General features: G+C 41.8%; 1 protein-coding gene across 10 annotated transcripts in view; it reads right to left on the bottom strand.

The window, feature by feature from the left end:
• The window catches only part of FAM13A (family with sequence similarity 13 member A), a 133310-nt gene that overhangs the window by 36022 nt on the left and 84076 nt on the right, over positions 1 to 13212 (bottom strand). For 6 of the 10 annotated variants that reach the window (XM_082050175.1, XM_082050179.1, XM_082050177.1 and 3 more), the window contains 2 exons: positions 3387 to 3431; positions 1621 to 1800 (listed from right to left, as the gene is read on the bottom strand). The exons of 1 other annotated variant lie outside the window; for it this stretch is intronic. In XM_082050175.1, the coding sequence (XP_081906301.1) occupies positions 1621 to 1800; positions 3387 to 3431 (225 nt within the window). The remainder of the gene's footprint in view (positions 1 to 1620; positions 1801 to 3386; positions 3432 to 13212) is intronic. 3 more of the 10 variants (XM_082050178.1, XM_082050176.1, XM_082050182.1) reach the window with 2 other exon arrangements.

Here is a 13212-nt window from a genome sequence, read left to right as displayed (position 1 = left end):
CAATTACATATACATAACTTGTAGATCATGTAGTCTGCAAAGCCTGGGGCTTTACATTTGTGGTTTTGTGATAAACGCTCTTCCTAGCTTAAGTCTCATCTTGTGACACTATAAATCCACTTGTGACCCATCACAAGGCAAGGAGGTGACACTGACAATCAAAACAACAACAGAAAGAAGTTTTGAAAGGAATTCCCCATTTTGATAAGTCACCCAAAGGAGTTCCAGCAATCTGACCTACGGGAACCACGGAAAAAAATTTGAACCCTGGCCAGCAGTGAAAACTTGTGCTGTGCTATAAATCCTTGGCTCCGGTTTTACAGACTGAGCCTGAGCAACTCTGTCAACCCTGTCTAAAGGCAGCAATGTTGAAAAAACCCCTGCAGTACTATATGCTTCCAAACACGTACACTAGCCAGTCTCTGACCTACTTACCTGAGAAGCCTGTCAGTGGGGCTACAAAACAAGAAAAACTACTTCAGAGCTGCTGCCAGATACTTGGGTGACTTGCAAGTGCTAATTTCCCAGTCCATCTTCATGGCATATTTTCATTCACTATGGAAATGGCTTTTTATTTTGTAACTATGGATTTTTTTTTTTCAACAGTAGCATTGACACATTTCGGGAAACAGCATGGCTGCAATATTAACAAGAGATACTGCTGGTTATGCAGCTATATAAAAGTGGCTTTGTACAGGAAGGTGCAGATCCAAGGGGATTTAGAGAATTCAGCACCCAGGAAAAAACAAGACACTAGATAATTATTTTGGAATCTAACTCGAAATCCTAAAAATCCAATACCACAGTCAAGTATACACATTCTTTACAAGAACTAGTGCTGTGTTAAAAGTAGACATATGTGGAAGCACTGATTAGATCATGGCCTTGCAATGTCTGTAGTTACTGCTCCTCAAAGATAGTTATGCCTTGGGCAAGTGTTTGTTAAGGCTGTGGCGGTAATACATTTCTACCATAAATATATGCCACAAGTAGAAGAATATGAAAGGAAAAATAGGTATTATTTTTACTCTTTGACAGACATTTAATGAAATTCACCAATAAATTATGCTTAAACTTTGCGTAACAGGGTGAACAAAAATTCTTAAATTCTGATTAATCTAAAGATTTTTCTACTTTCAGATGAATTCCCAGAGCTCTTCAATAAACCCAAACACAAGCTGTGCCTCCACATACAAAAGGAGAACTTGATTGCATTTTTTAAGACATTTTGAATTCAGAAAAGCATCTAAATCCAATGTTTTTATCTAAAGAAAGTTACAAGCAGCAGGGCCAACTACTTGGGGATTTCCACCAAAAGAATAAATACTGTAATTAAACAACTTCAAATACTGTAACTAAGAACTCTACTATATTGCATTGAAAAAAAAGGATTCTTATAATGCTTTGCCCCACTACATGACCTCTAACAAACTCTACATTTCCCAGCTCTAACTCACGCAGTGGAGCTCTGCATGGCTACTGCAGTCTGCTCCGCACCTTCAACTCAGGGCAAGGGCCAGCACATTTCACAACAGAACTAAGCATTGTCTTGATAAGAGGACGTGACTAGGGTACGCTTAATCAAATATACTTTCCAAAACAAAGAAATCAGGCTCGTACATGTCTCTGTTTCTCCGGGCTTCCTCCTGCTCTTTGTGGTGTCGCCTCCTCTGCCTGGCAGACACATTAGAAGAGGCTGAAGATGTTCCCGATTCAGAGTCCTCTGAACTCTGGCCGCCTGAGCCATGAACATCAAAGAGATGCTGCTCCACGGCTGAGCGGATTGTCTTCTCTAAATACCTGTCAAGCCGAAAAATAAGGTCAATTGAGCTCAAAGACTTTGTGGAGCTCCCTCTCTGCAATGATAAATAAAGGAAGGGTATCCAAGGTTTATGTTTTATTACTATGGCAAGGCAGTATAAACTTTCCAAGTGCTGTGACATCTGCAAAGAGCTAAGCCAAAATCTTCAGATACTCTGATGTTCAAGTCCCTCAAAAGAGCTGAGGCTTCTCAACTCATATTGCTTTTTTAACTCTAGGGATGTTTGAACCTTCAGTTAAACGGCTAATTTTACTTACTGCAACTACAGACATCAGTGCCTAACTTCACCCCCCACTTTAATAGTCTTTGCTCTGACAAAATTGTATTTGATACTCAGCCATGCTGACACCAGTCAAGTCTCTTGTGCAATCCGAGCTCAGTAAGGTAATGGATCATCTGCAAGAAGGTGATTCACCGCTGTCTCACAGGGGGATGAAAACACGCAAACAATACCTCACTACAAACTCCTCATTTGCTTAATTGGGTGATGAAGCACTGATTTGGTTCTGAGTTCATGCTGTTTTCACGCCGTTCTTGTGCCATGAATGCAACCACAGCCACCCTTGACTTACACTGGTGTGAGATCACCATCACGCCCACGGGCAGTACAAAGGCAACTACATGAGCCACAGCAAGGGAGCCGCTGCATTTGCGTCAATTAAAGATGTGAGACTACCTGAACTTTCAACGCAAACCAATCTCCGAGTACTGACATTTTCTTGTAATATCTCCTTCCTTCCTTATTCACAGTAAGATTTTAGAGGAAAAACTGATTTTTTTTTGGTGAAAAAATCATTTAGAAACACGTTTTTGTACATCCCTGCCCTATCCCTATTTCTTGCAATGCTTCAAGTAGCCTGCTGAAGAACGAGTTTTTCAAACACACCTGTCCAAAGTCCTTATATAGCTTCTAGTGCTTTTTCAGTAATTCAAGTTCTTTGCAGGATTTGCTGGTTAATTTTCAACTAAGTAACTATGAGTATGGGAACCTGCACCTGGGCTGACTTCTCCAGAGAATTTGCAAAAGTTGTTGCTAAGTTTCTGCAGTTGTAAGTCTGCTGAGACTGCAGGTCCTGAAAAAGTCAAAAGATCTTAGCAACTGCAAAAAACCACATGGTTTAACTTGGCAAGTATGCCTGTGTTTCATGTACTGACAAGAATCAGTTCTGCAAACCCATCAGCCTTTGGGAATTTCCAGTCCCAAATCCTTAGCTCTGCTGCTCCCTGTTATGGTAGCAGGGTCGAGCCCTGTCCTCTGCTGGGATGCAACAGGGCACAAATAAGAGCAACAGAATGGCACAGTGCAAACGGCTTCTCTAAATATGCAAGTTCTGCCTAACCAAAACATTGCAGGCACAGTGCAAGGAAAGAACCAAGGGCCTGAGAATTTTTCAGGAGGAAGTGAGTTATTATCATTGCATATTCTTTGGTTTGGGATGCAACATCTTTTTTTTTTTGATTGTGTAAGAACAACCCTTAAAGAGAAAGCAAAGAATAACCAGCTCCGTTAAAAAGCTTCAATATACAAAAAAGGTAGCTACAAAATTGTAAATGAGACACTTACTCTCCTGTAGCAGGAATGTTACTACTGACTTGTGACATGTGGGCGCTGTATAAAAGAAAACAAAAAGGAGGAAAAAGTTAGATTTTATTATCACAATAAGGTCTTAAAAACCCTTATTCTTTGCAGCATGAATATTTAAAGGTCTGAGCTGTCTCAACAAGAATTGCATGCACATGCCACAAAGCTTTCTTTCCCCTTAAGGAATTTGCTCTCCCACGGTGACGTGGAACATTTTGACAATGCCAGTATCCTCAAGAATTAATTTCCCTGTCATTCCCTTGCAGTGGGCCAAGGTCTAATGGAAAGTATTTCAACTTCAGCACGTTGCAGATTTTTTGCTTTCTTCTGAGCTTTCTGTCGCTGCAGGTTGTTTTAGCCTCATCACAAAATTCCTTGCCTTTTGAGGTTGACTTGAAAGTGTATACACTGTGAAAGGGGACTAAATATTTAAGAATATTTAAATATTAACAGAGGACAAAGGCAAAGTACAGGCTTTGCACAGTTATCCTCCTGCTGCTGTCTTTGCTTCCCATTTTTAAAAATAAAATGTATGCTCTCTTCTTTCCCTTTTCCCTCAGTCTGTTTTCAGGCTCAGGAAGAGCTGACACGACTGTAGGTATCATTGCTTGCTGTTTAAAGCCCTTCTGAAGAAGGTGACATGCCACCCCACACAGCTGTCACTGCTTTCTTCTCTCTGCACAGGGCCAGCTTCAACCTGGTCCTGCTGGATCCCCTCCTGCTCCCTCTTCCCCCACGCTGACTCAGCTCTGCAGACAGGGTGACACGTTTTGCCTATTCATCACTCCTGTGATCTCCTTTAAGTCAAATACGTTACAGGCCTAGGGGTTTCATTTGCATTTATCCCTGTATCAGCAGCAGAATTAGCTGTATGACTGGCTGATATATCCCAATAAAAAGGCACTGTGCAGTCACAGTACAAGACAGGCTGGACACCAGATGTGCTTCCTGCCAAAACAGCCACTTACTGCTTTCAGTCTTTGCCAGTTTCTCCCAAGCCATTTCAATGCACAAGAACCAACAGCAGCTGACTTCCCTTAACTAACCGAAGGTTTCCTCTCTGCTTCCCTCTAATCTTTCACGTTTCACTGCACACATCTACCGCTAGCTAAGAAGGTACAGCACTCTTCAGTGATAACCACTCAGTGGCTTTGCTGGGTTTGAGTGGCAGAAGGCAGGTGACAGAGGATGAGAAGGGTAAATGAGGGGCCACTACAGCCAGTTTTAACAAAAACAACAAAACAGCCTAACTCTTATAGTGAAGCACAAACTCCAGAAACACCCAAGCTGCAAATCAGACTTGCAATACGCTTCAGCTTCCTTTGGCTGAGCCAGCGCATCTGCTGTGGTGCGGGTGAAGCAGCGTGCCCAACCACACAGGCGTCCCCTTCCGCCCCGGCTTCTCTCAGAGCTCATTCCAGCCCAGGCAGGTCCTTGGAGCAGTGGCACAGTATGAAAACAGCTACGGATTTGTCAGTACAGCCCATATGTGACCTGCACAGCACCTGAGCAGCTGTGCTATTCACATGATTTCATGAAGAAAAGACACAGGAACAAGTATTTATTACTACAGACATGCAATATGCATATCAGAAACAAAATTCACAAGATCTTTCTCTTCTTGCACATAGCATCTTGACTATTAACTACTGGCTGGCTTTGCAATTTGAAGCGCACACTTCAAGCATCCTACCTGCTTTCCTGTTCACTTACATGAACTATTTGGCCTCTTCCAAACCCGAAGCTATTTTTAAGACCTTCATTTCCCATAGGAGATGGATTAGCAAGCAAGATGCCAGTGTGGTAGGCTAAACCACATTATAACATACAATTCATGTGCTGGTTACCGCTCCTACATATGTGGCAGTAAGTTAATATTCTATCAACTTTCTGTAATATTTCCATGCAATCCATACTGAGTGGGGGTGTCTTTCATATCACACCTTTCTTCTGTTTTCATGTCAGGAAAGTGGCCGTGGAGAAGGAGATAGGATTCTTTGGATTCTAGGATTTTTTTAAAACATCCATAGGATGTAGGTATATCTACCCGTCAGACAAGGCAGAAAATCTCAGGAAACAGCTCTTCCCTGTATTTCCAACAGGATTAATACTGTGCAAAGATACACACTCCAGTTTCACATAAACCTAGTGAAAGGCTACATGCTGTACGTGAGCAAGACTTCATGCTATTAACTCCACCTGAGGTGTTCAAGGCCAACAGTCATGCGAACCACTCGTATCATCACTGAAAACACACCAGCTTCCTTACGCAAGAAGTAGTAAAAAGAAGAAACAGAAGATCAAGCTTCAAAAACATCTAAGTTAAATGCCAAAAAATTTATAACTCCCAATACATTCCTTAGTTGTCTAATTCTCAGTTAGCTGTAGGCTTTACTAACACCAATTCCGGTTTTAGTCCATTAATCTTGCTAATTCATGACGATGCATACCTGTGTAATAGTTACTAGAAAAGCCCTACTCAAACAACAGATTCTGTCAGAAAGCCAGTAATATCGTGATTTTCAAACTACTGACAAATAACAACAAAATACTTATACAGCTACATGCCAGCTGAGTGGATATAACTACACAATGAAGTTCTGACATTCTGATTTTATTATGTTACCCTTCTAAATACTTTCTTGTACACTGAATATAACTTTATTCTTAGCCCTGTGATATTTTAATGCTCTTTTTTTTAGCCTCTTCTCAATAAGACAGAGCATTTAAATCAGAGTTTTACCAGATAAACTAAATTTCTTTTGATTCCGCAAATGTTAGCTTTCCCTGCTATTTAATTTTGAACCTTAATTTAAATGCATTGCTAAATTGCTCAATTTACTCTGCATCAACCTTTTTACATGGAGGAAGTTCCCATTCAAACCAAACAGCGGAGGGGAGAGAGTTATGCTGTGGTTTTAGGACTGGAGCCTGCCCAGGGACAGCGCAGGAGATGCTTGAGCACGTCAGCAAACTCGGGGAAAGGCGCAGCCCTGCAAGGATTTCACAGCTCAGAAGAACAACCAGGCAGACAGGATGCATCCTGCGGGCTTTTCCAAACTTCCTGGGTGGCAAAAGCTGCTCCCATGTTGGATTTCTGCTTCATGAAGCAGGCAAGGTGAGTTGTGCCCAGCAGAGCCCTCTTGGCACACCTGCCTGTGCAGGCAGCTGCCTCAGAAAGGCTGCTGTGCTCAGCAAATCAACTGGACAACGGGAACTCATCTTCTGCTTTGGTTAATTATTTTTTCCTCATGTCTGTTCCATTTCACTGATACGTACGGTCAATTATCTCAACACCCAGGTTATCTTTATTAAATTACACAGCTGCTGCAGAGCATGCTGAGGAATAGTGACTTTCGATAGAAATTAAGGTTCTCGTCAGGGACAGGCAGCAGTAGGAGAGTTTCCCAGTGCTGAGGACTTTGACTTTCTGAGGGCCAGCCACAAAAAGCACATCAAGGCATGCAGCTGTTTTAAGTGCTATGACCTTCTGAACTGGCTTCTTATGACCCTCACGCTTTTCCTTTTGGGAAGTCTGAGATGTAGCACTTCTCAGTGTTGTTTTACTTGTTTACCAAAGTCTTTTGCTCACTTTCAGAGGTTATCCATCAGCTCAGGATAACATCTTGCTTCACACGTAAGGTAAACTCTTCTCCCATTCCGTTTCAACCTCCACAATGGAAGGGTGGTATTTTCCTTCAGCTTTAAGCACATTGAATCTCCCCTGCTCTCCCTACTTCCTACTCCCTGTCAGCTTAAAATATATGCACTGGAGTGAGAATTCCCTCATGCGATACCTGCACCCTGTTTGCTCTGTGTAAGGAACATTTAACGAAGAACTGTTGTTTTTACATAACTGAGGACCTGGTGCCTGACCCTAGCAGGGGGGAAGGACCGAGAGACATCGGACTATGAATTCTTAATGTAATACACAGTCTCTTCCCAGAATATGTACTGACACCTGTATACATACCAATACCTGTATTGATCAGTTAATTTAGGGGGAAGTGTAGCCAAAGTACCAGGAATCCATATCTTAAACAGATTGATAAGGGGAAGGGTATTGTGTGCGTCGGGATAGTCTGTAAACCCCGAAGGACCCAAGCAATGGGGAACAGGGGAGGGAAATTGCAGCCAGGATTTTGGAGAGATATAAGCAGGGGCTTTTTGCCCTATTAGGTGTGCCTACCTTTAGGCAGAACACCCGGTCTTGCAAAATCATTATTAAAATATGCTTTGCCAAGAGATCCTGACTGGGTGTATTATATTTGCAAAATAATTGTTTCCTACACTCTGGATTCAGCATCTTGTGACAGCAGACAGATAACTGAGTTGGACATCAAGCCCCCTCCCCTGTTACTTCATTCAAAGCACTATTGAGAAAAATCTAGTAGCATCCAGGTATTAAAAGAGCAAGGTAAAACATCAACCAGACAAAACTGACTTACTGGCATAGTATTTTCCCAAACTGGGTTTTCATTTATGAAGTCAATGAATTAACTCGTGATCATACTTAATGGCCTAAATCATAAGCTATACCAGCAATCTGGAACAAAGGCCACTAATTGCTGAAATTTATTTACAATCCATCTGCTTTATTCAGGAAGCTTTTTTTTTTTTTAAGCCAAGTGCAACAGTAAGGAAGTCTCAATAGATGTAAAAACTTTTTAACATTTTGCCATTCCAGTAAAGTAGAGGACATTCAAATGGCTCTGATGTTTCAGATGGGAAATTTCTGAAGTCCTCCCAAATACATTATTCCAACCTGTGACCTAGGCAATTCCTTTTTCATAGGTATTTATATAGTCTAAACACTGCTCACTCTCCACAACTGTTGCACACTGTGACATGCAATCCTGCAGACTCACATGCGATCTGTTCTAAGACGACTACTTCATTTGACACACATTCCCCAAAGAGAAGGATTGTGTCTGCATATAAAATGTGAAAATAACGAGTTTGACAATTAAGAGATGTGCTCTTAGTTACTGGGATGTCTCATCACAAAGCAGACATGCTTTCAATGTTTTCTCAGCACCTTCACAAGCTCAGATCCAATTATCCTTCCTTTAAATGTGGTACATTATCTTTGACACTACCTTCTTACTATGCAGGAAACCAACCCCCGCTAAAAGCAACTGTCTTGTTTTCTTCAGGATTCCCACTGCACTGGGATCACCCTTTATGACAGGTACACACTGACACCTACTGCTTGGAGGAAAGACAATCCTGAAGGGGATTCATACATGCCACCCGATTTAGCTTGGAGAATCTGGATGCTGCGTCTGTGCAGCTTCTACTCTGGAGAAGGGAAGTGCTTCTCTGGGGACTCAGACCCACGTGGTAGCAGGACACTGTGAGCAGGGGCACGCACCAGCACAGAGCCTATTTTTTGCCACTGCTGATGTGATGCAGGATGTTAATGTGCATCACACAATGTAATTGTAAGTTGAAAAAGGACCCAGAGCTCTTGTGGGCCTCAGGAGTTCCTAGGGCTTGTCCCACCAAGGAGAAAGCATCCAGTGGGAAGGTGGCCAAGAAAATTTCTGAGCAGATGTGAAATCTACAAGATTTTTTCATTTTTTTTTCAGAAAATCGACCTGAGAACAAATAGAGTAAAACACCTTAGCCAATACACTACATACTAGGAATGCTTGACTTGCATTATACAGAAAGGGTTGTCTCAGATCACAACTATTAAAAGGAGAACCAGTGAGCTGTACTGAACACTGCCAACAGGATATTAGTACTTCAAGAGAACAGAAGTACTAAAACAGGCCAAACTGTCCAGTGCCTTGCCCTGAATTCATGAGTATCTAATGCCATTTTTGGCTTTGCTTGCGATGTCAGCTCTCTTCCCAGTTGCAGTTTAATGCTCTGCATGTTAACAAGGCAGCTCTGCACTACAAAGCTTCTGCTTTTTTCCCCTGTAGTATCACTCTGGATTATCTCAGGATGTAATCACTAGGAAACGCCTCTGAAACCATCTACGTGACTTATGTCAAACCTAAAGCATATACACTACCGTGAAGCACGTATGCAGATTCCCCGACTTCTAAAAACTCACTGCACATGTTGAATAGAACTATGTTTACAGGGAATTGCTGTTGCCAGATGCTGCTTCACTACCTGAAACTGCACAAGGGTTCTTGTTACTCAGTACAGCTGGCATTCACCGTCTCATTACAGAATTATACAAGGAGCAGTGCTAAAATTTTTTTAACAATCTCAACACCCGCTACCACAAGGTTTCGTTACAAAAGGGTTTGGAACATAAATGCCCTTCAGGCACGACTCCCTAGAACAATCAATCACCCAGCAAGGCTTTCTCCTTCCTTTAACAGTGCAGAAATCTGCTTGCTTGGTATTGAGCCCAGCTGAGTCAACAAACTGTCTTACCAAGGAGTATGGAGAGGGAGAGAATAGCCCTGCTCAGCAGCAGGTGAATGGAATCCAATCCCACAACTCAAACTGGTCAAACCCACCTCATCCTTGCAATGCCCAAAAAAAGAGGGCTCCAGCTACAAAAATTCTATTTTTCTGTCCAAATTTATTCGTAGCCTGTTTGTACACTTCTTCTCTTGCATCAGGATTGTTACTTAACATAAACAATCTTTCCCCTCTGTCTAAAACCCAGAGGGAACATGTGTAGTCTGATTCACTTAGAGTAAATAAGCCTTCCCTGCACTTTTTTTTCCATCTTGTAACAGGGTCTGCCCACTTATTTAATCATCTTCACAAATCCAATGCCATTCGAATGTAACTGAAACTGTATGAGGCTTCGACTCTTGTACAAGGCCATCCATACTTCCTCTAAGTACACTGAAAATACTTCACTTTGTATATCCACCGTCATGTGATTACTTCAACTTGAAAATTTTCATCCCATGTCTCCCTTCCATCCCTCCACGAAGAAGTATGCCCATGTCCTTTTCTTCCCTGGCTTTTCCAAATGTGAGGAACTCCTCTTTCATCTCATGGATTTTCATTACTGGCCCTGAGATAGATGAATTTATTATCTATGTTATTATTTTTCATCCCGTATATTTCGTACTTATCTTTATATATATCTATGTCTATCTCAATCATCTTATATCTCACTGTCATATATTTTCTCCTAGAGGACACCCCATCCCATTTACCCCTCCTAAATTTCTGCTATAAGGACAATTCTTGAGCATGACTCTATTTTATTATGCCAGTGGCTATTAAAGAAAAAAGAAGTCCATGACACTTAAGGAGCTTTACTAGCAATCTCCTCCCTCTCCTACCAGAAATACCTATAGGTTGCAGCCCCTCCCTAACCATTTTAAGCTCTAGTACTAATGCCCTTTTTCTCCATACAGACGACATGATATAAAGCATTTTGCTGACATCAGACAGATTATGTATACTCCTTTTCTTCCTCTCTCTGGAAAGTCTTATAAAAAAATAATCCAGTTGTACCAGCATCACCTCTCTTGACAAGCCTATGTCACATTTTACCTCATTTATCACTGACTCTTGTACCATTAATGACTGTTTACTTATTCCCTTACAGAGCAGCAGTAGTGATTAATTCTATACTTGGCCATGACTACTCCCATGTCTAAAAACAAACGAATCAACCAACTAAACAAATCCACAACCCTAACTCAGTGCCATTTTATGAAACACTGTATTGGTGGCATTCTGACAGCTCTGACCTAAAGTTAAGACCTCAAGCATTTGCCTTACTGTTAAAAATAACATTCAGGGAAACATCTCCGTTGCTAACTGACATGGTACAGTACTGAAGAATCAAGTCTCTGGTTTGATCCTACCCAATCTGGTTTACAAAGGGACACAATGCTCCTTCTGTCTGCCAAGAGCAACATATTATGCAGTGTTTGGAAGCTAAAGAGCTCTTGTTCCCATTTAATTAACCTGTTGCATAATTATTTATATGCAACAACTGTATAAACGCAGCAGTGACTGCTCGGTACATACACATTCATGATTCACTTGAAGTATTACTTAAACAGTATTTCAAACTATGTTAAGTGTGGCTGGTAGCAATACAAATAGATTTGACCATTAGTCTGCTAAAGCAGACAGTCTCCCCTTCCTCTTCCATGGTGTAAAACACAACTCCTACATATGCCATGCACAGCTCTGGGGCAACAATTAGAACATTTGAAGTTGCACAGGAAAAACTGGCCACCCACTCGAGTTCTCAGTTGCTGAAGCACGATGAATTGTCCAGCTAGCACCAGCTTTCTGGACAAACTGACTGCACTTGGCAACTGACCTCAGGAGTACACATTTTTGATGTGCGATAAATAGCAGCAAGACTTGCAAGCTGTTAGCTTTATTTACAAGTAATTGCGTCTCAGCAGTGTTACAAAAGATGCAAGCTTGGCATGAAGCCTTAACGTTGCAAGGTGTGCTGCTCCCTCTCTGCTACTGCTAGCCATTTCTTCACTTTCCAGCTATTGTCTTTATTCCTGACTGTTCCCTTCCTATTTGCAAGATATATTACAAGGGAAAGCCATCCCTTCATTCCAATGGACGCACTCATTCTTTGTTCCCCATCCTAATACAGCCACATCTCTATTCAGAATTTTCAAATGTGCTTCCTCCCTCTCAGAAATGTCTTGCTTGGACACCAGTTTTCTCAGGTCCACCTCTTGCTTCCCATCTCCTCAGCAGTCCTGACAAGGTCAGCTGAAGAGAACCTCCTTCCTGGATCATTTTTCCATAACAGTTTTAAGCAGTAAGACAAATGGAAATGTGATGAAAGCCTACAATCATTTGAAGGTCACACCTAGACAGAAAGAAAGAGGGGAACTAATATTTTCAACAGAAAGACAGGATAAGGATTTAAACAGGGGAAAACTTGTGACAGGGGAATGTATGCAGCTACAAAATAATCTCCCCAAGGAAAAGGCACAACCTCCTTGGACAGTTTGGAGCTTTTGAGGCACAGACTAGGCAACATCTGCAGAAATAAACTGCAGGGTATGATGGTGAATCAACAAGGCAGACAAGACCATGCAACCAGGCTACTCAGTGAACAGTTCATTGATTCACATTTCTGTACAGTTTTAGTGCAAGTCTCCATATCAAGAACATGCACGAAATGCATGCTTGCTGTAGTCTATGGCAGAAAAAATCTCTAAGAAAACGCCCAAGCTACAAAGATAAATAGGAATATATGCAAGAGAATTAACAAATTGAAGAGATCACTGTAAGAATGCCAAGTATCACTGCTCTCACAAAAAGCACCACAGGGATTTCTTTTTATTTGTTTAAACTCCACAGAAATCAAAGAAGCCAATTATAATATGTGGCCCTTCCTCCTCTGCAGCCCTTCACTGTTAATTGCCCTGGCTCCTGTTCTTTCACTAAGTGTAAATGAAAGCAGTGGAACTGAGCCTGCTACTGTAAGCAAGCAGAGCAAACTTTCACTGATGTCAACAGAATTAGGCCCCTTTTACAAGCAGTGACTTTGTCCTCCAGTTGGCAAAACAAGAACCACAATTTGTTTGAATGCAGGGCAAACACTGTTTCCTGCTGGCAGGCACGCTGTGGGTGCAGGCACCCTCCTGCTTTTGGGGGCTGCAGCACAGAAGCAGTTGCTGCCTGGGCTGCTCACTCCTCATCCGGTTCTTAGTTCCTTTCTGAGCAGGACATGTTGCCGGTTCATCAAAGCTTGTGGCAAAAAACTCTCCTGTGCCCACAGATAATTTGTGCCTCACAACAAGCATCTAAGCTACATAATGAACTGAAGAAAAGACAAAACGAATGTCCATCTTCTAATCAAGAATTTACAAGACTGGCACTAAAC

Source organism: Streptopelia decaocto (assembly GCF_964273445.1).
Source record: "Streptopelia decaocto genome assembly, chromosome: 4".
Taxonomy (NCBI): domain Eukaryota; kingdom Metazoa; phylum Chordata; class Aves; order Columbiformes; family Columbidae; genus Streptopelia; species Streptopelia decaocto.
This window is presented reverse-complemented; position numbering and strand designations above follow the sequence as displayed.